Genomic DNA, 22259 nt, shown 5'->3' with positions numbered 1-22259 from the left:
GGCCCAAGTGTGGGAACAGTTGGCAACATCACTGCGCCCGTTTGGGGACTGGGTTGAGCCATCGGGCCACCGTGTGAAGCAACTAAAAGGTGCTCCAGGCCCAGCCCACCCCCATCCCGAAAGGCCGGTGGCGGTAGAGTGGGGTGGGAGCAAGCCCTTCCCAGCAGCCAAGAGGGAGAAACCAGGGCCTCTCAGCCTTGCGCCACCCCCACCCCCACCCCCACCCCATCCCACTGTGAGCTGGGCAGAGGTGGGGAAGGCAGAAACCACGCCTTCCTTAAGAGCCACTGCCAGGGGTCCGTGGTCTCCAGCATTCAGGGGGTGTGGGCCTTGGGGGCCAGCGTCGACTCACCACAGCTGTGTCACTCATGCTGTGTGACTTTGGGCAAATCTTCCTCCTCTGCGTAAGGGGCTGTCACGTGGGCATGGCCCTTAGAAAGTCACACTGTGCACCAAAGTTTCTCAGTCCACAGTGGCTTTTCGTGTTTCTGCTCACAGTGGCCGAGTCGCCTCCGTCCCAGCAAGAATCAGGCTGTGGTGTGGCGGGAAGGGACTGCCCTTCCCTGGTTGCGGGCTTGGTGGGCCAGACGTTAGCCCCAGTCACTGTGCCTGATGGCTGCAAATGGCTGTGCCCGGCGTCCTAGCCTCCCGTGGCCGTGGGTTTCAGAGGCTGAGGAGGGAAGGCTCAGGAAGGCTCCTGATCCTCCCCTCTCATGACCCCGTCACTTGGGGCTGTTTCTGCCGTGCCACCTTCCCCAGTTTAGAGCTGAGCCGAATGCCGTGGCCTCTGGTGCACACGGTGACCAGCCAGCAGCCCCTCCACCCTACCTCCCTCCAGGTCTGGGGTTCCTGGACTCGTGTCCTAGCAGAGGACAGAAGGGAGAGTCCTCTTACCGAGTTGGTGAGTGGGGCTGCAGCTTCCGGGGGAGGCTGGGCTGGATGGCTCCTCCCCACTGGACTGAGCGCAGGGCACTCCTCACACCTGTCCCAAGCCTGCCAGCCTCCATGGCCTGGGCCAGCCGGCAAGCGCAGGGTCGGGCAGCCTTGCCAGGCAGGTGGGTCTGCCGCCGCCAGTGTCTGGGATACCCTCAGCTTCCCTGGCCCTGCTTCCTCTGCAGCCCAGTGCTTATGCTGCCCTCAGGCCCTGGGGGGAGCGGGCCGGGGAGAAGGGGCTGTGTCACCAGCACGTGACCTCCACAGCTGGTCCCAGCCCCGTCTGCTCCCTCCGTAAGGTGCAGTTCCTGTCTGGGAAACGCTCTGTGTTCTCCAGGGGCAGTTGCTGGGCCCAGCCTGGAGGAGGGTTCTGGTTCTGAGGCTCCTGGTTCTGGGCCCAGCCTCCCCAGGAGCCTCAGAAGCGCAGGGGCACGGGCAGAAGCAGCTTGTTTGCTGGTTTTTGCATTCCCCAACCCCCTGCGAATCATGCAGGCCCACGTCAGTCCCACCTCAGGCCTCCGCAAAGACCCCGTTCTGGCTGCCGTGGTTCCTGGCAGCTTTGTCCCCGTCATGAGGCCACGCGGGGGGTCGACAGAGACAGTAGTAGCCTGCCTTGGGATGACAGTGGCAGGTATTTTGGCATTTTCTGCTATCTTCTAGTACCAGGGAATGTGGTTCTTAAGACCCTCAAGGTGTGCTAAGGCCTGAGGACCCACTTTGAGTGCAGGAACAGAGTGCGGCCACAGCAGCGCATGCGCCGCTGGGAGCTGGGGAGGGGGCGTGCTGCAGGGCCGCACGAGCCCCCTACATACAAAAGGGTTGCTAGAGGGCAGAGGGACGCCGTCCTAGGCTCTGCATGCTTTCTCTTTTCGAATTGCCGGACTCGCTCCAGGCCTTCGAGGGAAGGCTCTTGGCTGGAGCTGTGAGTTACGCCGGGCTCCTAGGCTGGGAAAGGGACTGGCATTGCTGGAGAAGTGGTAGAAGGTGTGGGCAGCCTGGAGCAGGGCGTGGGTGGCTCAGGCTCGGGTCACCGCCTCCACAGCCCTTCCGTGCCCAGCCAGCTGGAGCCCTGAGGGTCTAGGGCAGGCGTCCCCAAACTACGGCCCTCGGGCTGCATGCGGCCCCCTGAGGCCATTTATCCAGCCCCTCGCTGCACTTCAGGAAGGGGCACCTCTTTCATTGGTGGTCAGTGAGAGGAGCACAGTATGTGGTGGCCCTCTAACGGTCTGAGGGATAGTGAACTGGCCCCCTGTGTAAAAAGTTTGGGGACGCCTGGTCTAGGGCTTTAGGGAACCGATCGGGGTTTGGGGCTGGGGAGAAGGTTCTAAGGCGGCTCCTCCCTAGGCAGAGCCGGGTGGTCCTGAGCTGGGTCCTGCAGGGTCTTACAACTGCTGCCCCCCAGGGGGCAGGGCGAAGGGCCCCACCAGCCAGCTGAGCCGGGGATTGTGCTGCACGCTCTCCAGTAGCTGCTCCAGCCCCTCCCACGCCTTCTGCATGTCCTCGAGGCTCTGTCCCAGGCGCTCTGCGTGCAGCTCCTTTAGAGAGCCTGCCGAGGCCACCACGCTGTAGAGCTGGCAGAGGCTGTGCCGCGCCCGCCCCACTGGCTGCTGGAGCTCGGCAGGCAGGCCCTGGAGGCTGGAGGCCAGGCCGCTGTAAGCCCGGTGCAGCTGCCGGAGGAGGCCACAGACCCTGGACAGAGCCCCAGCATCCTGCTCCTGTGGGAGGACAGCACGAGGTGAGTGGAGACCCATGGGCAGGGTAGGGGGACCCCAGCCCTGTGCCAGACCCACCTTCTGGACAGCAGCGTCCTCCACGCTGGCACCGGAGCCCTGGTCCAGACACGGCTGCCCTTCCGTAGGCGGCTGGGCCTTTTGAATCTGGAGAAAGTCCAGTGGGGAGATGATGGCTTCTTAGCACTGACCTTTCACAACATGCCCTCATTCCTCAGGGACTTAGGTGCATACAGAGTCCCGGCTTGGGTGTGTCCTGTGGCCTGGGGGCAAGGCCATGAGTTCCAAGTCAGTTGTACCATGTCGGGCGTGCTGTCTCAGAAAGAGGCAGCAGTTCAAACATCCCCATAAGGTCACGAGGGAGCACACGTAGCACAGCATCCATAGGGTCATGTCACTCCTCCGTCCTAAACCCTCGCATGACTCCCCAGTGCCATTAAGATAACACCCAACTCCTCACCATGGCCTTGCTTGGGTGGCCCCTGGGACGCCTCTGTCATCTCTGACCCACACCCCAATGCTGTCTCCACTGCCCTCTGACCACTCTGCCAGGCTTCTGCCCCAGGGCCTCTGCCCACACTGCCCGCTCAGCCCACAGCCTTGCCCAAGGCCTGCGTTCTGCCTCAGCTTCTGGGGACCCTTGGCGAAGCCTCCCCTGCCCACTCACGCTCAGTCCATTCCCGTCACAGCTGTTCCTGTCCTCGGACACAGCACTGTCTGAAGGCGAGGTGGGTGTTCATTTACTTCCTGTTTATCTGCCCCTGGGGCGGGAACTCTCAGGACTCTGTCCTTGTTGGGTGCGGTATCCCCAGCACATGGCACCTGCCGCCACCCTGTCCACAGGGCCCAGTTGTCCTTGTCATCACAACGGCTGGTGGGCATGCCGCACACAGCCAAAATGTCCACTCCAGACTGCCGTTACCCTCCCAGCCCTCACCCCACCGTCGCTGGAGACCTGAAGCCAGCCACGTATTTGGACGCGTGCCCTGGGTGGCCACCGGGCATCTCCTTTTGCCCTGTCCAAGCCCAGGCTCCTGATGTCCACTGTGCAACCCGCCCAGCATCCCCTAAGCACCCCTGCTTTCCTTGGCTGCTCAGGTTACAAACCTAACGGGTCTCTTGGGGTCATCTCTTTCTGACCTCCTACATCAGACTTGGGCAGCTGTGACTTGGAAACACCCCAAGCCCAGCTGCTTCTTAACCACCACAGCATGACTCCTCAGGCCCTGTAGCACTTACCTGGCTTCTGGCCCTTGCCCCCGCTCGGGGGCCTGACATCCTCCTCAGAGCGATCCTCTTAAACGAAACCCACCCTGGGTCAGGCCACTCCTCTGCCCAGAGCACTCCAAGCCTCCCGCCTCCATCCTGGTCGAAGCCGGGTCCTGCCCAACTGGGCCCATCCCCTCCTCACTCTGCTCCAGCCACCCAGGCCTCTCCTGGCTTTTCCTCCAACATGCTGGGCACAGTCCTGCCACCCCAGGGCCTTTGCACGGACTGTGCCCTCTGCTAACACTGCCCATTCTGACGCGCTCTCGCTGTCATCTAGACCTGACCTCGAGTGTCCCCTCTTCTGGGTGATCAGCCCCAGCACTGCCACTTCCTTATCCTGACACATTTTCCACGTTTCCAAGCATTGTCCAACGCACCATACATGCATTCACAAATCATGTCCCCCGACTACATCGTCCCCTCTTGAGGGCAGGACTGGGTTCTTGGGATCTCCAGGGCCTTCACTAGCACTTACGGGAGTAAGTGGGAAGTCATCGCACATCCTTTTTCCTAGCCCAGCATCCTTCGCATGTAGCCCTGAGCAAAGCTCTTGTCTTCCTGGTGGCCTCTGTCTCCCTTTCTGAAAAGTCCCTGGGCTGAGTTCTGGCCCAGCCTACTTTGCCGTGAGGATTGAAAGGTGAAAAAATGGGCCAGGGGCAGGGGGCTCATGCCTGTTACCTCAGCACTGTGGGAGGCCGAGGTAGGCAGGTCACCTGAGGTCAGGAGTTCGTGAAGCAGCCTGACCAACATGGTGAAACTCCGTCTCTATTAAAAATACAAAAATCAGGCCGGGCGCGGTGGCTCAAGCCTGGAATCCCAGCACTTTGGGAGGCCAAGGCGGGTGGATCACGAGGTCAAGAGATCGAGACCATCCTGGTCAACATGGTGAAACCCCGTCTCTACTAATGGTGCAAAAAATTAGCTGGGCATGGTGGTATGTGCCTGTAATCCCAGCTACTCAGGAGGCTGAGGCCGGAGAATTGCCTGAACCCAGGAGGCGGAGGTTGCGGTGAGCCGAGATCGCGCCATTGCACTCCAGCCTGGGTAACGAGCGAAACTCCGTCTCAAAAAAAAAAAAAAAAAAAAAAAAATCAGCTAGGTATGGCACACGCTTGTAATCCCAGCTAATCGGGCTGCTGAGGCAGAATAATCACTTGAACCCGCGAGGCAGGCGGAGGTTGCACCGAGCCGAGATCGTGCCACCACTCCAGCCTGGTGGACAGACTGTTCCAAAAACCCAGGCAAGGTTTGGAAAAAGCTTTGTGATGAGCTGCTGGAAGTGGGCCGCGAGGGTGTGCCCTTCCTTTGTTCCCCTACGGCATTTGGGAAACGCCTTCTAGGTGCGCCATTGTCCCGCGTGCTGGAGACGCAGCAGCGACTGTGCACCTGGGGGTGGCCGCAGCGACGTGGAGTGTCTGGAGGGTCCCCAGGACAAGCTTGCCCTCAGCACTGTGGACACTGGGGCTGCACTGATCTCTGGGGCGGGGCCTCTCTGGACACTGCAGGGCGCTGAGCAGCAGCCCTGGCCTCCACCCCGTCTCCACCAGGGGCTTCCCCCAGCTGTGACAACCACAGATGGCCCCAGATATGGACTAATGTCCCCTGGGGGCAGGTCATCCTCACTGAGAACTCTGGGTTAGACCCTCAAACTGCGGTTTGTCACAGCCCCCCCATCCCAACATCAACTGAAAATACCTCAGCCTGGGCTGCACCCAGGAATCCTGCCTCAGGGCAGCATCTCGAGGTTTCTCACAGCCGAGGGGATCGGACTGCCATCCACCAACATGCAAAACCTGTGGCTGCGGGACGCGGTGGCTCACGCCTGTCATCCCAGCATTTGGGGAGGCCAGGATGGGCGGATTGCCTGAGGTCGGGAGTTCAAGACCAGCCTGGATAACATGATGAACCCCATCTCTACTAAAATACACACAAAAAATCAGCCAGGCGTGGTGGTGCACGCCTATAATCTCAGCTACATGGGAGGCTGAGGCATGATAATTGCTTGAACCCAGGAGGCGGAGGTTGCACTGAGCTGAGACCATGCCACTGCACTCCAGCCTAGGCAACAAACTGTCAAAAAAAAAAAAAAAAAAAACCACGATCTATGACCGCTGGGCACAGTGGCTCATGGTGTCATCCCAGGACTTTGGGAGGCCAAGGCAAGAGGATTGCTGGAGCCCAGGAGCTCAAGACCACCCTGGGCCATATAGGGAGACTCAATCTCTACAAAAAATTAACCGGGTTTGGTAGTACCTACCTTTGGTCCCAGCTACTGGGGCGGCTGAGGCAGGAGGATCACTTGAGCCCAGGAATTTAAGACCAGCCTGGGCAACACAGCAAAATCTAACATCTAGTAAAAAATAAAACAGGTGGGGCGTGGTGGCTCAATGTATGTAATCCCAGCACTTGGGATCACAGGGTCAGGAATTCAAGACCATCCTGGTCAAGATGGCGAAACCCTGTCTCTACTAAAAATACAAAAAGTAGCCAGGCATGGTGGCACATGCCTGTAATCCCAGGTCCTTGGGACGCCGAGGCAGAGAACTGCTTGAACCTGGGAGGCCAAGGTTGCAGTGAGTGGAGATAGTGCCTCTGCACCCCAGCCTGGGCAACAGAGCAACACTCCATCTCAAGAAAAAAAAAAAAAATCCAGACACGGTGGCTCGTGCCTGTAATCCCAGCATTTTGGGAGGCCGAGGCGGGTATATCACCTGAGGTCAGAAGTTTGAGGCCAGCCTCACCAACATGGAAAAACCCCATCTCTATTAAAAATAAACATTTAAGGCCGGGTGCGGTGGCTCACGCCTGTCATCCCATCACTTTAGGAGGCTGAGGCGGGTGGATCACGAGGTCAAGAGATCGAGACCATCCTTGTCAACATGGTGAAACCCCGTCTCTACTAAAAATACAAAAAATTAGCTGGGCATGTTGGTGCGTGCCTGTAATCCCAGCTACTCAGGAGGCTGAGGCAGGAGAATTGCCTGAACCCGGGAGGCGGAGGTTGCAGTGAGCCGAGATTGCGCCATTGCACTCCAGCCTGGGTAACAAGAGCGAAACTCCGTCTCAAAAAAATAAACATTTAAAAAATCAGCTGGGCGTGGTGGTGCATGCTGGTTTTCCCAGCCACTGGAGAGGCTGAGGTGTGAGGATCTCTTGAACCCAGGAGGATGAAGCTGCAGTGAGCCATGATCAAGCCACTGTACTCCAGCCTGGGTGGCCAAACAAGACCTTGTCCGTCTCAAAAACAAAAACAAAAAACAAAAAACCCTATAGCAGTCCTGTGAGATTCTGCCCTCACGGGACATACCACAGCTTCTAAAGAAAACTCAGGGCCTCAGGACTGGGGAGGGGAAAACTGGATGCCAGGGATGAAGCTCAGCTCCCTGCAGTGACTAGGATGACCCCACCCCAGAGAATGATCCAGCCCCAACATCCACACTGCCAAGCGGGTGACCCTAGGCCAGAGGAGGAGAGTGGGGCCAGGGAGAGGGGAGGACCACTCTGGTCAGGGGACCCGGCCCTGGGATGCCATCTGATTCAATGTCACAACCACAGATGTCCCTGGACATGGGCTAATGTCCCCTGGGGGCTCATCAGGTCTTGTGCTGGGTCCTTCCCTGCGTACACTGCAGCCCCATGCCCTGTGGCCCCCTTAGATCCCATTCCAGCGTCGTCTGCCTCAGCCACAGCACCGCCTTTCTGCTCCTGGAACATACCCAGCTGCCTCCCTGGTAGCTTGCTGTCCTGCTATCCCTACCTTCGTGGGGGCTTTGCACAACTGTCTCCCCATTGGTCAAGACCGGGCCCAGGGGGACGGCCTTCCTGCCCAGCCCACATCCCCCTCTGCACACAGACTGTTTTGCCATCTTTGTGTCCCTACTGCCTTAGGCTTTTCTGAGACAGACTTGCTCTGTTGCCCAGGCTGGAGTGCAGTGGCACCATCTCGGCTCACTGCAACCTCTACCTCCTGGGTTCAGCCTCTCAAGTAGCTGGGACTACAGGTGTGCACTGCCATGCCCAGCTAATATTTGTATTCTCAGTAGAGACGGGGTTTCACCCTGTTGGCCAGGATGGTCTTGATCTCTTAACCTCGTGATCCACCCTCTTCAGCCTCCCAGCGTGCTGGGATTACAGGCGTGAGCCCCCGCACCCGGCCAACCCGCTGTCTTTAAGGATCTGATGTAGCTCTGCCTACCTCGCCGGGAACCAAGCCCCAAGAGTGCAGAGCCATGGCCGTCGGTGACACTGACGGACATCATCTCCTAGGCGCTCAGGAGGTACGTGCAGCCGGGTGAGTCCCGGGCAGGGGTCCTAAGAAGTGCCTTGGGGCAGGGGCAGCAGCAGGGGGAACCTCTTACCAGCTTGAAGCAGTCACGGAGCTGGGCCAGAGCGTCCCTGGCTTGGAACTGGCCATGCTGCAGATGGCTCACTGCGTGTTCAAATGCCCGCTGGCGGAAGCTGGGAGCCAGGTCACCCAAGCGAACGAAGTAGCTCCCCTGTTCGGCTGACAGCACCTTTGGCCCGGGCTGGGAGGCAGCCAGCTGAGCTGGAAAGGAAGGCATACTACTCAGTCCCAGGAGCCCCTCAGGGTGTTGGGGCTTGGGCTTTTTTATTTTTATTATTTATTTACTTATTTAAAAAAAAAGATGCGGTTTCACCATGTTGGTCAGGCTGGTCTTGAACTCCCCATCTCAGGTGATCCACCCACCTTGGCCTCCAAAGGGCTTGGATTACAGGTATGAGCACCACACCCGGCCGGGGCTTGGGCTTTATAAAAGTCAGGTGAAGCCAGGCATGATGGCTCACGCCTATTATCTCAGTATTTTAGGAGGCCGAGGCAGGTGGGCGGGCGGATGGATCATGAGGTCAGGAGTCAAAGCAGCCTGGCCAACATGGTGAAACCCTGTGTCTACTAAAAATACAAAAAGACCAGGCAGTGGCGCGTGCCTGTAATCTCAGCACTTTGGGAGGCCATGGCAGGCTGATCACGAGGTCAGGAGTTCGAGACCAGACCGTCCAATGTGGTGAAACCCCATTTCTACTAAAAAATACAAAACTTACCTGGATGTAGTGGCTCATACCTGTAGTCCCAGCTACTAGGGAGGCTGAGGCAGGAGAATTGCTTGAACTCAGGAGGTAGAGGTTGAAAAAAAAAAAACGCTGAGTGTGCTGGCAGGCACCTGTAATCCCAGCTATGTGGGAGGCTGAGGCAGGAGAATCACTTGAACCCAGAAAGCATGGAGGTTGCAGTGAGTCAACACTGCCACTGCACTCCATCCTGGGTGATAAGAGTGAGACTGTCTCAAAAATAAAAATAAAGCTGGGTGTGGTGGTGCATGCCTGTGATCTCAGCACTTTGGGAGTCTGAGGCCAGAGAAATGCTTGACCCCAGGAGTTTGAGACCAGCCTGGACAACATAGGGAGACCTGTCTCTACCTAAAATACACAGCCGTACATAGCCGGGTGTGGTGGTCCTAGATACTTGAGAGGCTGAAGCAGTGGGATCACTTGAGCCCAAGAGATTGAGGTTGTAGTGAGCTGTGAACGCACCACTGCACTCCAGTATGGACAACAGAGTAAGACCTTGTCTCTAAAAAAAGGAAAAAGGGCTGAGCACTCTTGCATGTAATCCCAACACTTTGGGAGGCCAAGGCAGGAGGATCGTTTGAACCCAGGACCAGCCGCCTCCATCTGAAGTCAACCAAATACAACCAAATAATTTTTTTTTTTTTTTTTTTTAAGTCAAGGGCTGGCCGGGTGTGGTGGCTCACGCCTGTAATCCCAGCACTTTGGGAAGCTGAGGTGGGCAGGTCACCTAAGGTCAGGAGTTCGAGACCCATCTGACCAACATGGAGAAACCCCATCTCTACCAAAAATACAGAAAAGTTAGCTGTGTGTGGTGGTGTGTGCTTGAAATCCCAGCTACTCGGGAGGCTGAGGCAGGAGAATCGCCGAATCCCGGAGGCAGAGGTTGCAAGATCACTCCACTGCACTCCAGCCTGAGCAAAAAGAGTGAAATTCCATCTCGAGAAGAAAAAAAAAAGTCAAGGGCCCCCTAGTAGCTGTGCCTGCCTCAGGGACCTGGGAATCCAGGCATCTACTCACCTTGCTCGTCCACATTCATGGGGTAAAAGATGTCACCTAGCCCCTCCAACTCATCTCGCAACATTGCCAAGCGCCGAGCTTCTTCAGGGCCGGGTGTGGTGGCCAAGGGCCCCGTGTCCTCCTCACCTGAGGTGGCCCCTTGGGTGAATGTGGCCACATCAGGTGCAAGGCCCTTGGCAGTGGCTGTGGCTTCCCAGGCAGGCTCCGGGCCTACTGTGAGCACATCTGGGGGCCTGGAGACACCAGAGAACTGGGCCTCTCTGGGGCTCAGGGCAGTCTGCTCCCCACCCCCGTCCGTGGTCCTGGCACTGGTGAGTCCACCCCAGGAGGTGGCCTGGGTACTAGGTAGCCAGTTCTGGAAGGTGTTGAGGCCAGTGTGGATGGCCCCTGTCACCACGTTCCCCGACCCCATGAGCCCAGCAGACACTGCGTCTTTGGTTCCGGTCAGCACCGTCTTGGTGGTGTCCAGGCCCCCCTGGATGGCCCCTTTGGCCATGCTCATGGCACCGGTGACCCCAGTGCAGATGGTGTCCTTGGTATCCGTGAGCACAGTCTTGGAGGTGTCCACACCAGTCTGGACAGTCCCTTTGGCCAAGTTCACTGCCCCTGTGAGCCCAGTGGACACAGCGTCTTTAGTGCCAATCAGGACAGACTTTGTTGTGTCGAGGCCCCCCTGGATGGCCCCTTTGGCCACACTGGTGGCACCAGTCACCCCACTGCAGACGGTGTCCTTGGTACCGGTTAGGACAGTCTTGGTGGTGTCCATGCCGGTCTGGATGGTTCCTTTGGCCATATTCACGGCCCCTGTGAGTCCAGTGGACACAGCATCTTTGGTGCCGGTCAGCACGGTCTTGGAGGTGTCCACGCCGGTCTGGACAGTCCCTTTGGCGACATTCACCGCCCCCATGAGGCCAGTAGTCACAGTGTCCTTGGTGCCGGTCAGCACGGTCTTGGCTGTGTCTACACCCGTCTGGACGGCCCCCTTGGCCACATTCACGGCACCGGTCACTCCACTGCCAACGGTGTTCTTTGTACCTGTCGCAATATTTTGGGTCGTTTTCAGGCCGGTTTGCACAGCTCCCTTGGCCACGTTCACGGCACCAGTCACCCCACTGCAGACGGTGTCCTTGGTACCGGTTAGGACGGTCTTGGTGGTGTCCACGCCTGTCTGGACGGTTCCTTTGGCCAAGTTCATGGCATCTCTTACCCCGCTACAGACAGTGTCCTTGGTACCTGCTGCGATATTTTGGGTTGTGTTGAGTCCAGTTTGCACGGCCCCCTTGGCCACGTTCGCCGCCCCCGTGAGCCCAGTGGACACTGTGTCTTTCGTACCCATGACCACAGACTTGGTGGTGTCCAGGCCCCCCTGGATGGCCCCCTTGGCCACGTTCACGGCACCGGTCACCCCACTGCAGACGGTGTCCTTGGTACCAGTGAGGACGGTCTTGGTGGTGTCCATGCCAGTATGGATGGTTCCTTTGGCCAAGTTCATGGCACTGGTCACCCCACTGCAGACGGTGTCCTTGGTACCGGTCAGCACAGTCTTGGAGGTGTCCATGCCGGTCTGGGCGGTCCCTTTGGCGACATTCACTGCCCCCATGAGCCCAGTAGTCACTGTGTCCTTGGTGCCAGTCAGCAGAGTCTTGGCTGTGTCTACACCCGTCTGGACGGCCCCCTTGGCCACATTTGCTGCTCCCGTGAGCCCAGTGGACACTGTGTCTTTCGTACCCATGGCCACAGACTTGGTGGTGTCCAGGCCCCCCTGAATGGCCCCCTTGGCCATGTTCACAGCACTGGTCACTCCACTGCCAACGGTGTTCTTTGTACCTGTCGCGATATTTTGGGTCGTTTTCAGTCCAGTTTGCACAGCCCCTTTGGCCACATTCATGGCACCGGTCACCCCACTGCAGACGGTGTCCTTGGTACCAGTTAGGACGGTCTTGGTGGTGTCCACACCCGTCTGGACGGCCCCTTTGGCCACATTCACGACACCCGTCACCCCAGTGCAAACAGCCTCTTTGGTACCTGTCAGCACAGCCTTACTCGTGTCCACGCCGGTCTGGATGGTCCCTTTGGCCAAGTTCATTGCCCCGGTGACTCCCGTGGACACAGCGTCTTTAGTACCAGTCAGGACAGACTTTGTAGTGTCCAGGCCCCCATGGACGGCCCCCTTGGCCACATTCACGGCACCTGTCACCCCACTGCAGACGGTGTCCTTGGTACCCGTTAGGACGGTCTTGGAGGTGTCCATGCCAGTCTGCACAGTCCCTTTGGCGACATTCACCGCCCCGATGAGCCCAGTAGTCACTGTGTCCTTGGTGCCGGTCAGCACGGTCTTGGCTGTGTCTACACCTGTCTGGACGGCCCCCTTGGCCACATTTGCTGTCCCCATGAGCCCAGTGGACACTGTGTCTTTTGTACCCATGACCACAGACTTGGTGGTGTCCAGGCCCCCCTCGACAGCTCCCTTGGCCACTTTCATGGCACCAGTCACCCCACTGCAGACGGTGTCCTTGGTACCGGTTAGGACAGTCTTGGTGGTGTCTATGCCGGTCTGGATGGTTCCTTTGGCCATATTCACGGCCCCTGTGAGTCCAGTGGACACAGCATCTTTGGTGCCGGTCAGCACGGTCTTGGAGGTGTCCACGCCGGTCTGGACAGTCCCTTTGGCGACATTCACCGCCCCCATGAGGCCAGTAGTCACTGTGTCCTTGGTGCCGGTCAGCACGGTCTTGGCTGTGTCTACACCCGTCTGGACGGCCCCCTTGGCCACATTCACGGCACCGGTCACTCCACTGCCAACGGTGTTCTTTGTGCCTGTCACGGTATTTTGGGTCGTTTTCAGCCCAGTTTGCACAGCTCCCTTGGCCACGTTCATGGCACCGGTCACCCCACTGCAGACGGTGTCCTTGGTACCGGTTAGGACGGTCTTGGTGGTGTCCACGCCTGTCTGGACGGTTCCTTTGGCCAAGTTCATGGCACCTCTTACCCCGCTACAGACAGTGTCCTTGGTACCTGCTGCGATATTTTGGGTTGTGTTGAGTCCAGTTTGCACGGCCCCCTTGGCCACATTCGCCGCCCCCGTAAGCCCGGTGGACACTGTGTCTTTCGTACCCATGACCACAGACTTGGTGGTGTCCAGGCCCCCCTGGATGGCCCCCTTGGCCACGTTCACGGCACCAGTCACCCCACTGCAGACGGTGTCCTTGGTACCAGTGAGGACGGTCTTGGTGGTGTCCACACCTGTCTGGACGGCCCCTTTGGCAGTGTTCATGGCACCAGTCACCCCACTACAGACGGTGTCCTTGGTGCCGGTCAGCACAGCCTTACTGGTATCCACGCCAGTCTGGATGGTTCCTTTGGCCAAGTTCACTGCCCCCGTGACTCCGGTGGACACAGCGTCTTTAGTGCCAGTCAGGGCAGATTTTGTCGTGTCCAGGCCCCCTTGGACAGTCCCTTTCGCCACATTCACAGCACCGGTCACCGCACTGCAGACGGTGTCCTTGGTACCCGTTAGCACAGTCTTGGAGGTGTCCACCCCGATCTGGACAGTCCCTTTGGCCATGTTCACTGCCCCCGTGAGCCCGGCAGACACTGTGTCCTTGGTGCCAGTGAGAACAGCCTTCGAGGTGTCCAGGCCCCCATGGATGGCGCCCTTAGCCCCATCCACAGCCCCCGTGACCCCGCTGGACACCGCCTCCTTGGTGCCCGTGAGTGCAGACCGGGTGGTATCCAGCCCTCCCTGGACCACTCCCTTAGCTGCGCCCACCACACTGGCCACCCCGGAGGAGACAGCGTCCTTGGCCCTGGACATCTTGGAACACACCAGGTCTTTGGCCCCGGACACCATCTGCTGAGAAAGGACACAGGTGATCAAGAGGAGGACTGAGAAGAACTTTCCACCCCAACGCCCGCCAGCCCAGCCCCTTAGGGTGCCTTGGGGCAAGGAACTGTAGGCACCCAGAGGCCCCACGTCCTCAAAGAGCGAGCTGCTTCTTTCTCAGCCCGACCCGGGTCAGCCAGACACTCATCAGGCTGTGGAGTGGCGCCCTGACTCAGGGACGAAGTCCTCATGAGCTCACAGTGCCTGCCTCTCCCATTCTCACCCCTTCCGTTCCCCTGCAATAGGCAGGCCTCGTCTGTAACAGCACATTTCGGACGCCAAGGTCCCCAGGCCTCGACTCAGCGCAAGTCCTACCGTTACGTTTCTGTTCCTCTTGCCTTTTCTCCATTCGTGACAAATGTTGAGCCTGGTGTCCTAGTGACACCAGGGACACCAAATTGCTTATTAAAATTGTTACATCAGGCTGGGTAGGGTGGCTCATGGATGTAATCCCAGCACTTTGGGAGGCTGAGACAGGCGGATCACCTGAGGTCAGGAGTTCAAGACTAGCGTGGGCAACATGGAGAAACTCCATCTTTACTGAAAATTCGAAATTAGCCAGGTGTGGTGGCGGGTGCCTGTAATCCCAGCTACTCAGGAGGCTGAGGCAGAATTGCCTGAACCCAGGAGGCGGAGGTTGCGGTGAGCCGAGATCGGCCATTGCACTCCAGCCTGGGTAACAAGAGCGAAACTCTGTCTCAAAAAAAAAAAAAAAAATTTTTTTTTCATTATATCCAGGCCAGGTGTGATGGCTGATGCCTGCAATCCTGGCACATTAGGAGGCCAAGGTGAGAGGATTGCTTGAGCCCAGGACTTCAGGGTCAGCCTGGACAACCAAACCAGACCCAGACCCAGTCTCTACCAAATTTGAACAGCTGGCCAGGTGGTGGCACACACCTGTAGTCCCAGCTACTTGGGAGGCTGAGGCGGGAGGATTGCTTGAGCCCAGGAGGTTGAGGCTGTAGTGAGAAGTGATCGTACCACTGCACGCCAGCCCGGGTAACAGAATAAGACTCTGTCTCAAAAGCAGTAGTATATTCAAGCTGGGCACAGTGGCTCATACCTGTAATCCCAGCACTATGGGAGGCTAAGGTGGAAGGATTGCTTGAGCCCTGGAGTTTGAAAGCAGCCTGAGCAACAGAGTGAGACCTTTAAAAATAAAAACAGGCCGGGCACAGTGGCTCACACCTGTAATCCCAGCCCTTTGGGAGTCCAATGGGGGCAGATCATGAGGTCACGAGTTCGAGACCATCCTGACCAACATGGTGAAACCCCGTCTCTACTAAAAATACAAAAATTAGCAGGGTGTGGTGACATGCTCCTGTAATCCCAGCTACTCAGGAGGCTGAGGCAGAAGAATCCCTTGAACCTGGGAGGCAGAGGTTGCAGTGAGCCGAGATTGTGCTGTTGCACTCCAGCCTGGGCGACAGAGCAAAACTCTGTCTCAAAAAAATAGTAATAATTTAAAAAATAAAAGCAAACAAACGAATGAAGGTGATGATGGCATAGGTCAGGCTGGAATGCAATGGCATGATCTTGGCTCACTGCAACCTCTGCCTCCTGAGTTCAAGCAATTCTCCTGCCTCAGCCTCCTGAGTAGCTGGGATTACAGGCACCCGCCACCACACCCAGCTCATTTTTGTATTTTTAGTAGAGACGGGGTTTCACCATATTGGCCAGGCTGGTCTTGAACTCCTGAGCTCAACTGATCCACTCACCATGGGCTCCCAAAGGGCAGGGATTACAGTCATAAGCCACGGCGCCTTGCCAAGGTGCTTTAATTCAGTAGCTCTCAAATGGGCGATACTGTACTTAGGGGCACTCTTGCTGATATCTGGAGACATCTGTGGGTGTCACAGCTGGGGGCGCTCCTGGCAGGGAGTGGGTGGGGGCCAGGGATGCTGCTCAACACCCTGCAGTGCCCAGGATGGCCCCACCCCAGAGAGTGATCTGATCCCAAGTATCCACAATACCGACGTTGAAAAGCCCAGAAATTATTTTCTCAGAACCCATCTCCCCACTATCTTTGGCTCGGGTGGGCACCTTGAGCTCTAGCTGGAGACACCCGGGTTCAAGTCCCAGGTTTTTACCCTCTCCCGCCCGACACTCACTGTGCTGTGTGGCCTTAGGCCAGCCACATGCCCTGAGCTAATATCCTTGTCTGGAAAATGCCGATGAAAACAGCTCCTTTTGCCAGGTACGGTGGCTCACGCCTGTAATCCCAGCACTTTGGGAGGCCGAGGCAGGTAGATCACTGGAGGTCAAGAGTTCAAGACCAGCCTGGCCAACATTCTGAAACCCTGTCTCTACTAAAAATACAAAAATTAGCCAGTCGCCGGGTGCGGTGGCTCAAGCCTGTAATCCCAGCACTTTGGGAGGCCGAGGCGGGTGGATCACGAGGTCAAGAGATCGAGACCATCCTGGTCAACATGGTGAAACCCCGTCTCTACTAAAAATACAAAACATTAGCTGGGCATGGTGGCGCGTGCCTGTAATCCCAGCTACTCAGGAGGCTGAGGCAGGAGAATTGCCTGAACCCAGGAGGCGGAGGTTGCGGTGAGCCGAGATCGCGCCATTGCACTCGAGCCTGGGTAACAAGAGCGAAACTCTGTCTCAAAAAATAAAATAAAATAAAACAAAAAAATTAAAAAAAATTAGCCAGTCATGGTAGTGGGCACCCGTAATCCCAGCTACTTGAGAGGCTGAGGCAGGAAAATTTCTGGAACCCGGGATGCGGAGGTTACGGTGAGCCAAGATTGCACCACTGCACTCCAACCTGGGAGAAACAGTGAAACTGTGTCTCAAAAAATAAAAATGAAAGAAAAAGTGCTTATGTTACTGTCGCTTCGGTCACACCATGTCAGGCACAGCCCTGCATAGCCTGGAGCCTTGCGTGATTACAGTGAGGAAGCCACTGCACCCATTTCACAGATGCAGAAATAGAGGCTCTGAGGGGAAGCTCCACCTGGAATCCCCAGGCTGTCTGCCATCCTTCAGGCAGACAGCAGCCCCCAAGATGGCAGGAACAGAAATGTCCCAGGAGGGGTACCCAGAGGGTTCCTGTGACATCAGTCCTGCCCTGCCCATGCCTCTCACCTTTCCCGAAGGCTGCAGCTCCTCTGTCCATTGAGCCGTCTGCTCTGGGTGGGCAGCTACTGTGGGGACACGGGCCAGTCAGGGAGGGCGAGGGATACAGGTTAGAATCATCTACTCGGCCACCCATTGCGCAATAGCCAGGCCCAGCCTGAAAGGTCAGGAATGTTTCAGCCACCCTGCCAGGGACAGCAGGAGGTGACATCCACAGCTACCAGCCAGACCTGTCACCACCACCCCCAACCCCACTGGGGGCTCCCCCAAGCCCAGAGCCACCGTTCCCTGGAGAAGCCTCCATGGAGCTTCCTGTGCTCGGTGCTGGACACCCACCCTGAGTCCTGGGGTTCACATAGCCTGAGATGGGGGAGCAGCCCCTTGCCAGGGCCGGCCAGCCCCGCCCCTGCCGCAGCTGCCTGCTGCCTGTTGCCAGGCCGAGGTATGTGGAGCAGAAGTCAGCTGCCTGGGGCTCTGGGCCCAGAGGGAGGCCCAGCTTGGGCGACCGCCCCAACCCTGGGTTCCCTGTCACCGTCCCCGATTGCCCAAGGTGAGCCATAGGAGGCTGGGGAGCCCCCAGGCTGTGACCCCAGGAGAGCTGCTGCCTCTCCCAGGGAGCCTGGATCTCACTCTGATGAGCTCAGATAGGCAGAGCACCCAGCCTGATCCATGGCACGTCAGAAACGGGGGGCAGAGTGAAGAAATGGCAGAGGGACCGAGTAGGGGGCACTGCAGGGAAACAGGCTAGGTTGAAAGCCCATTTTGGCTGGTTACACCACCTTTGGCCACTCGTCCCCCCATTTGTGCCTCAGTTTCCCCATCTGGTACTAGATATCATAGTATCTGATGAGAAAACAGACAAATATGTAAGGCTCCCCAGACGGCCGGAAGTCCCTGCCTGGGGACCTCCTTCTCCTGGGTCCATGTGCAGAGTCCCCCCGGCAGCCCCCACCGGGCCGGCCACTCACCCTCAGCCTGTGGTCGGGCAGCCTCGGCAGTAGGAGCTCCCAGGGTGTCGGCGGCTGACCGGGCTCTCACTGAGCTGTGCGCGTTGGCCACCAGGTTCCGGGCAGAGCTGAAGCCAGGCAGGGACCCAAAGAAGCTGCCCAGGGTCTGCACGGGGGCGGGGGGGGGGGGGTGTGCAGGATGAGCCGGCCAAGCCTTGGCAGTGACGGAGATCAGAGGAACCATCCATCCATCAGCCCAGCACCGCCCCAGCCCCCTGCTCCCGGGTGACCACAGGAAAGTGTTTCACTCAGCCTCAGTTTCTGCACCTGGGCAATGGGCAGGCACAGCCTGCCTCCCACACACAGAGGAAAAGATCGTCTACCCCATCTCCAAAAACCTTTTCCTTCCAGGATCCCCACTGCACAGATGGGGAAACTGAGGCTCAGAGAGGGGCGGGGCCGAGGCCGGCCCAAGGTCACCCACTGGGGAAGGGGCTGACGTCTGCATCGGTCCCCCACCTGCAGCTCAAGTCAGGAAGGGAGAGGTTGGCATCATGGCTCCCAGAGCCCTCGCAGGCCCACCAGGGAAGCCCCTCTCCAGAATTGAGCCCCCAGGACTGTGGAGGTTGCCTTCCTGGGCTCTGGGGCATCTCTGAGCCGCAGCAAGGATCTGCCCCCACTTTCTTCTGTTTACCTTGCCCTTGGGTTTGGGGGGATCCCGGCTCCCTTCATCTGGAGCAGACATAGTGAGAGCGTGAGAAGCTGGAAGGGAGCAGAGAAGGCGCGTGAACTGGGGTTCCCAGGCCTCCCGTCCCACACCCACTCCCTGCCAAGGGCCTGAGCCACCCTGACACCCACCCTGCAGGCCTGGCCTCGCCCTGGTGTCACTGAGGCAGCCACAGCCCTACTCACCTGGACTCCTCAGGGTCCCACAGAGGACGGACCGGCCAGGCTGGCAGCTGGCTCTACCCTCAGCTCCCTGGCCTTATAGGGTCCGGGGCAGGCGCAGGCCCAGCCGGCAGGGGCAGGCAGCCAATGGGCCCGGGGCAGGCGGCCTGGGTGGTCACGTGACCACCTACCCAGCCCAGCGTGGGCCCCGGGCCCAGCACCTTTCCCCTGTTCCCTGCCCATGACTTACACCAGGCTGAGTGACTCACGGGCCAGCTGGACTCCCTTCCTGGGCCCCCAAGGGACTGCCCGCGTGTCGTCTGGCCTCCAGTTCCAGCCATGAGGTGGGTGTAGTTCAGATCCCTGCTGTGCCAGGATGCCCCAGCTGATCACCATCTTTGTGCCTCAGTTTCCTCTCGTACTCTGCACCGTGTTCCGTGACATCCAGCTTCCTCCCCACGCTGTCTCTCCCAGGTTCCTCCTCTCACTTCATCCCAGCCACACAGGCCTCCTCGCCAGGCCTCCAGCACACTTGGCGTGGATCTGCCTCAGGGCCTCCACATGGGCCGTGCCCTCTGCCTGAAACACTTCCCCCTCGGGTTCCCATAGGGTGTCCTCTGCCCCACATCTTGAATAGTGCCCAGCATACATTCGGCGCTTAATACATATTTGGTTCAATGGAGCAACAGAGAGTGGTTATGAGTCTGAGATAAGGTTGTGGACTGAACACACACTTCCTTCGCGCTACGCAGGCAGAAGCGGGGTCTCGGGGTCTTGGCAAGAAACGGGGTGTCCTCAGTGTGGAGGGGAACCCGTCACTCTCCGAAAGGGACTTGGACCAAAATGCAGACCAAGATGGAGCAACAGCTGAGCTGGGGGGCACCCTGGGAGTGGAAACCCATCCTGCGGGGCTTGGGACAACGCAGGGAGGCTTCCTGGAGAAGGCGCCCTGTGCAAGTAAATGGTGAGGACCGGATTCAAACCCAGACCCGGAACCCGCATGCTGAAGCCAACCTATGTGCTGGCCTGACTGTGGGTGGGCGGGCAGAGCAATGGCCGTGACACCCACCCTGGGCTGTATCCCCCTCCTGCCTTCCCCTCCTGAGACAGGGTTCCTAGCCGTGTGCTATTGGGGGTGAGAGGGCACACCCCATGGGTGACTCTGGGCACCAGGCTGGGAGGAGGGAGCGTCCAGCCACAGGATCTGATGATTCCCAGGCCATCCGTCTCCTCGGAGCCGACACTGTGTTTGCCAAACAGGGAGGGGACAGAAGAGGGGTTGTCCCCCAGCCTCCCTCCCAGCCGGTGCTCTCCGAGGGCGGCTGGGAAAGCTCTGGGTGCCCCTCCCCCCTCCAAAGGGTGGCTACAGCCCAGTGGGGGGGGGGGGGAAAAGTAATCATTAACATCCCAGCCAGGACCTGCCTCTCCTCTGCCTACCACCCTCTGTGGCTCCCACCTTCCCAAGGTGGAAGCCCAAGTCCCCTCCCGGCAGCCCGCTAGGCCCTGTGTCATCTGCCTCGCCCCCTCTCCACCCTGCTCCAGCCACACAGGGCTCTTCACAGTTCCTGCAACATGCCGGGCCGGAGGAGTCCCTCGAAAACACACGTGACTATGGCTGCTGAGCCCCACACGCCGCCTCAGGGCCTCCTGTGGGTGGTTGCCTTTGCCTCCAGCACCCTTCCCCACTTCCCTCACCTCCTTCCAGATCATTCCTCAGACAGCATCTCCTCAAAGAGGCCTTCCTGGATCCCCTCTCCCATTAAAAAATATACACCTCAGGCCAGGCGCTGGGGCTCATCCTGTAATCCCAGCATTTAGGAGGTGGAGGCAGGAGGACTGGCTTGAGCCTAGGAGTTCGAGACCAGCCTGGGCAACAGAGCGAGACCCCATATCTATAAAATTTATATTTTTGAGACGGAGTTTCACTCTTGTTGCCCAGGCTGCTTGCAAAGGCGCGATCTCAGCTCACTGCAACCTCCGCCTCCCGGGTTCAAGGGATTCTCCTGCCTCAGCCTCCCGGCTATATGGGACTACAGGCATGCACCCCTATGCCCGGCTAATTTTGTATTTTTAGTAGTGACAGCGTTTCTCCATGTTGGTCAGGCTGGCCTGAACTCCCAACCTCAGGTGATCCGCCTGCCTCAGCCTCCCGCAGTGCTGGGATTACAGACGTGAGCCACTGTGCCCGGCCCCCAAAAATATTTTTAAATAAAAATTAAATGAATCATTGGGCTGGGCAAAGTGGCTCACATCTGTAATCCCAGCACTTTAGCAGGCCGAGGCAGGTGGATCACCCGAGGTTAGGAGTTTGAGACCAGCCTGGCCAACATGGCAAAACCCCGTCTCTACTAAAAACACAAAAAGCAGTCAGGCGTGGTGGCGGGTACCTGTAACCCCAGCTACTCGGGAGGCTGAGGCAGGAGAATCGCTTGAACCTGGAGGTGGACGTTGCAGTGAGTCAAGATCATGCCACTGCACTCCAGCCAGGGTGACAGAGCAAAACATGTCCCCCCCCCCAAAAAAAAAAAAAAAAAAGATCCCAGAGCTTGGCTCGACCCATTCTCTTGTCCTCACCTCTGCTCCAGTGAAGCCGATTTCCCTACTGCTGTGCCTTTCCTTAAGCTGTTCCCTCTGCCAAAATGCCTGTCCCTGTGTGCTGTCCTGATCATCTTCAACAGGCCTGGCCCTCCAGGAGCCCCCAGCCTCATGTGGGAAGAGAGGGCAAGGCTGCCTTGTGGCTACAAGTCAAGGTGGAAAGGGCAAGAAACCTTGAGAAGTTGTCCAGTGGAGGACTGGAGGAGAGAAGTCTCCAGCTGGGATGGAGTCCGGGAAGGCTTCCTGGAGGCAGCGGCACTGGGGCTGGGCCTTGAGGATGCATGAGACCTGTCCAAGGAACGGATGGGAGGGTGGCAAGGGCATTCCAGGTGGCCGCATAGCCTCAGCAAAGGCCCGGAAGTGGGAAAGTGCTCCCTTCGATGGGATTAGAGCCAAGTATACAGGCCAAGCTGGAGGGTGAAGAGTTTGGTCTGTGGGCAGCGGGGAGCTATGGGAGCTTCCGGAACAGGAGCAGGGAAGTGGATTTGGCTGGTGGAAGCGGTCGGGGATCCCAGAGCCACCCTCTGGACCAGGTCCCAGGGAAGCAAGGGGCCACCCTGACCTCACACTGCACCTCACCATGGTTCCCATCACCCCACCCAGCCTTGGGGGAGTCTGAGCAGCAGCCAGAAATGCGGTCAGAGGACAGGAGGGGCCCCCTGAGACTGGCCCGTGGCCCTTGCCCTGCCTCTGTCTTCTCTCCGTGGCCAGCGCAGCCAGAGAGACCACACAGCCAGACTGGCTCCCGCAGGGCAGGGGAGGCAGGGGGAGAGCTGCCCCCTCCGATTCCTTCCCCTTCTGTCCTGCTCCCTGCAATTTCCA

At 58.4% G+C, this 22259-nt stretch overlaps 1 protein-coding gene across 5 annotated transcripts; it reads right to left on the bottom strand.

Annotated features, from left to right (window-relative positions):
- Positions 1–10: 10 nt before the first annotated feature.
- On the bottom strand, positions 11–20189 carry PLIN4 (perilipin 4). 5 transcript variants are annotated; one of them, XM_039465610.2, is made up of 8 exons: positions 18867–20189; positions 18649–18716; positions 17976–18120; positions 17017–17075; positions 10038–13890; positions 8291–8478; positions 2724–2810; positions 11–2648 (listed from the first exon to the last, which is right to left on the bottom strand). In XM_039465610.2, the coding sequence occupies exons 2-8, from the start codon at positions 18697–18699 to the stop codon at positions 2316–2318; spliced, it is 4716 nt and encodes a 1571-aa protein (XP_039321544.1). In that variant the 5' UTR covers positions 18700–18716; positions 18867–20189; the 3' UTR covers positions 11–2315. The 5 variants fall into 5 exon arrangements, with proteins under 5 accessions (XP_039321544.1, XP_039321547.1, XP_074240872.1 ...); XM_039465613.2 differs by having other exon boundaries at positions 17017–17072; XM_074384771.1 differs by having other exon boundaries at positions 10038–13887; positions 17017–17072.
- Positions 20190–22259: the final 2070 nt, after the last annotated feature.

This window comes from Saimiri boliviensis, chromosome 14, assembly GCF_048565385.1.
Source record: "Saimiri boliviensis isolate mSaiBol1 chromosome 14, mSaiBol1.pri, whole genome shotgun sequence".
NCBI lineage: Eukaryota > Metazoa > Chordata > Mammalia > Primates > Cebidae > Saimiri > Saimiri boliviensis.
The sequence above is the reverse complement of the archived record's forward strand: the minus strand, read 5'-3'. Positions and strand labels throughout refer to the sequence as shown.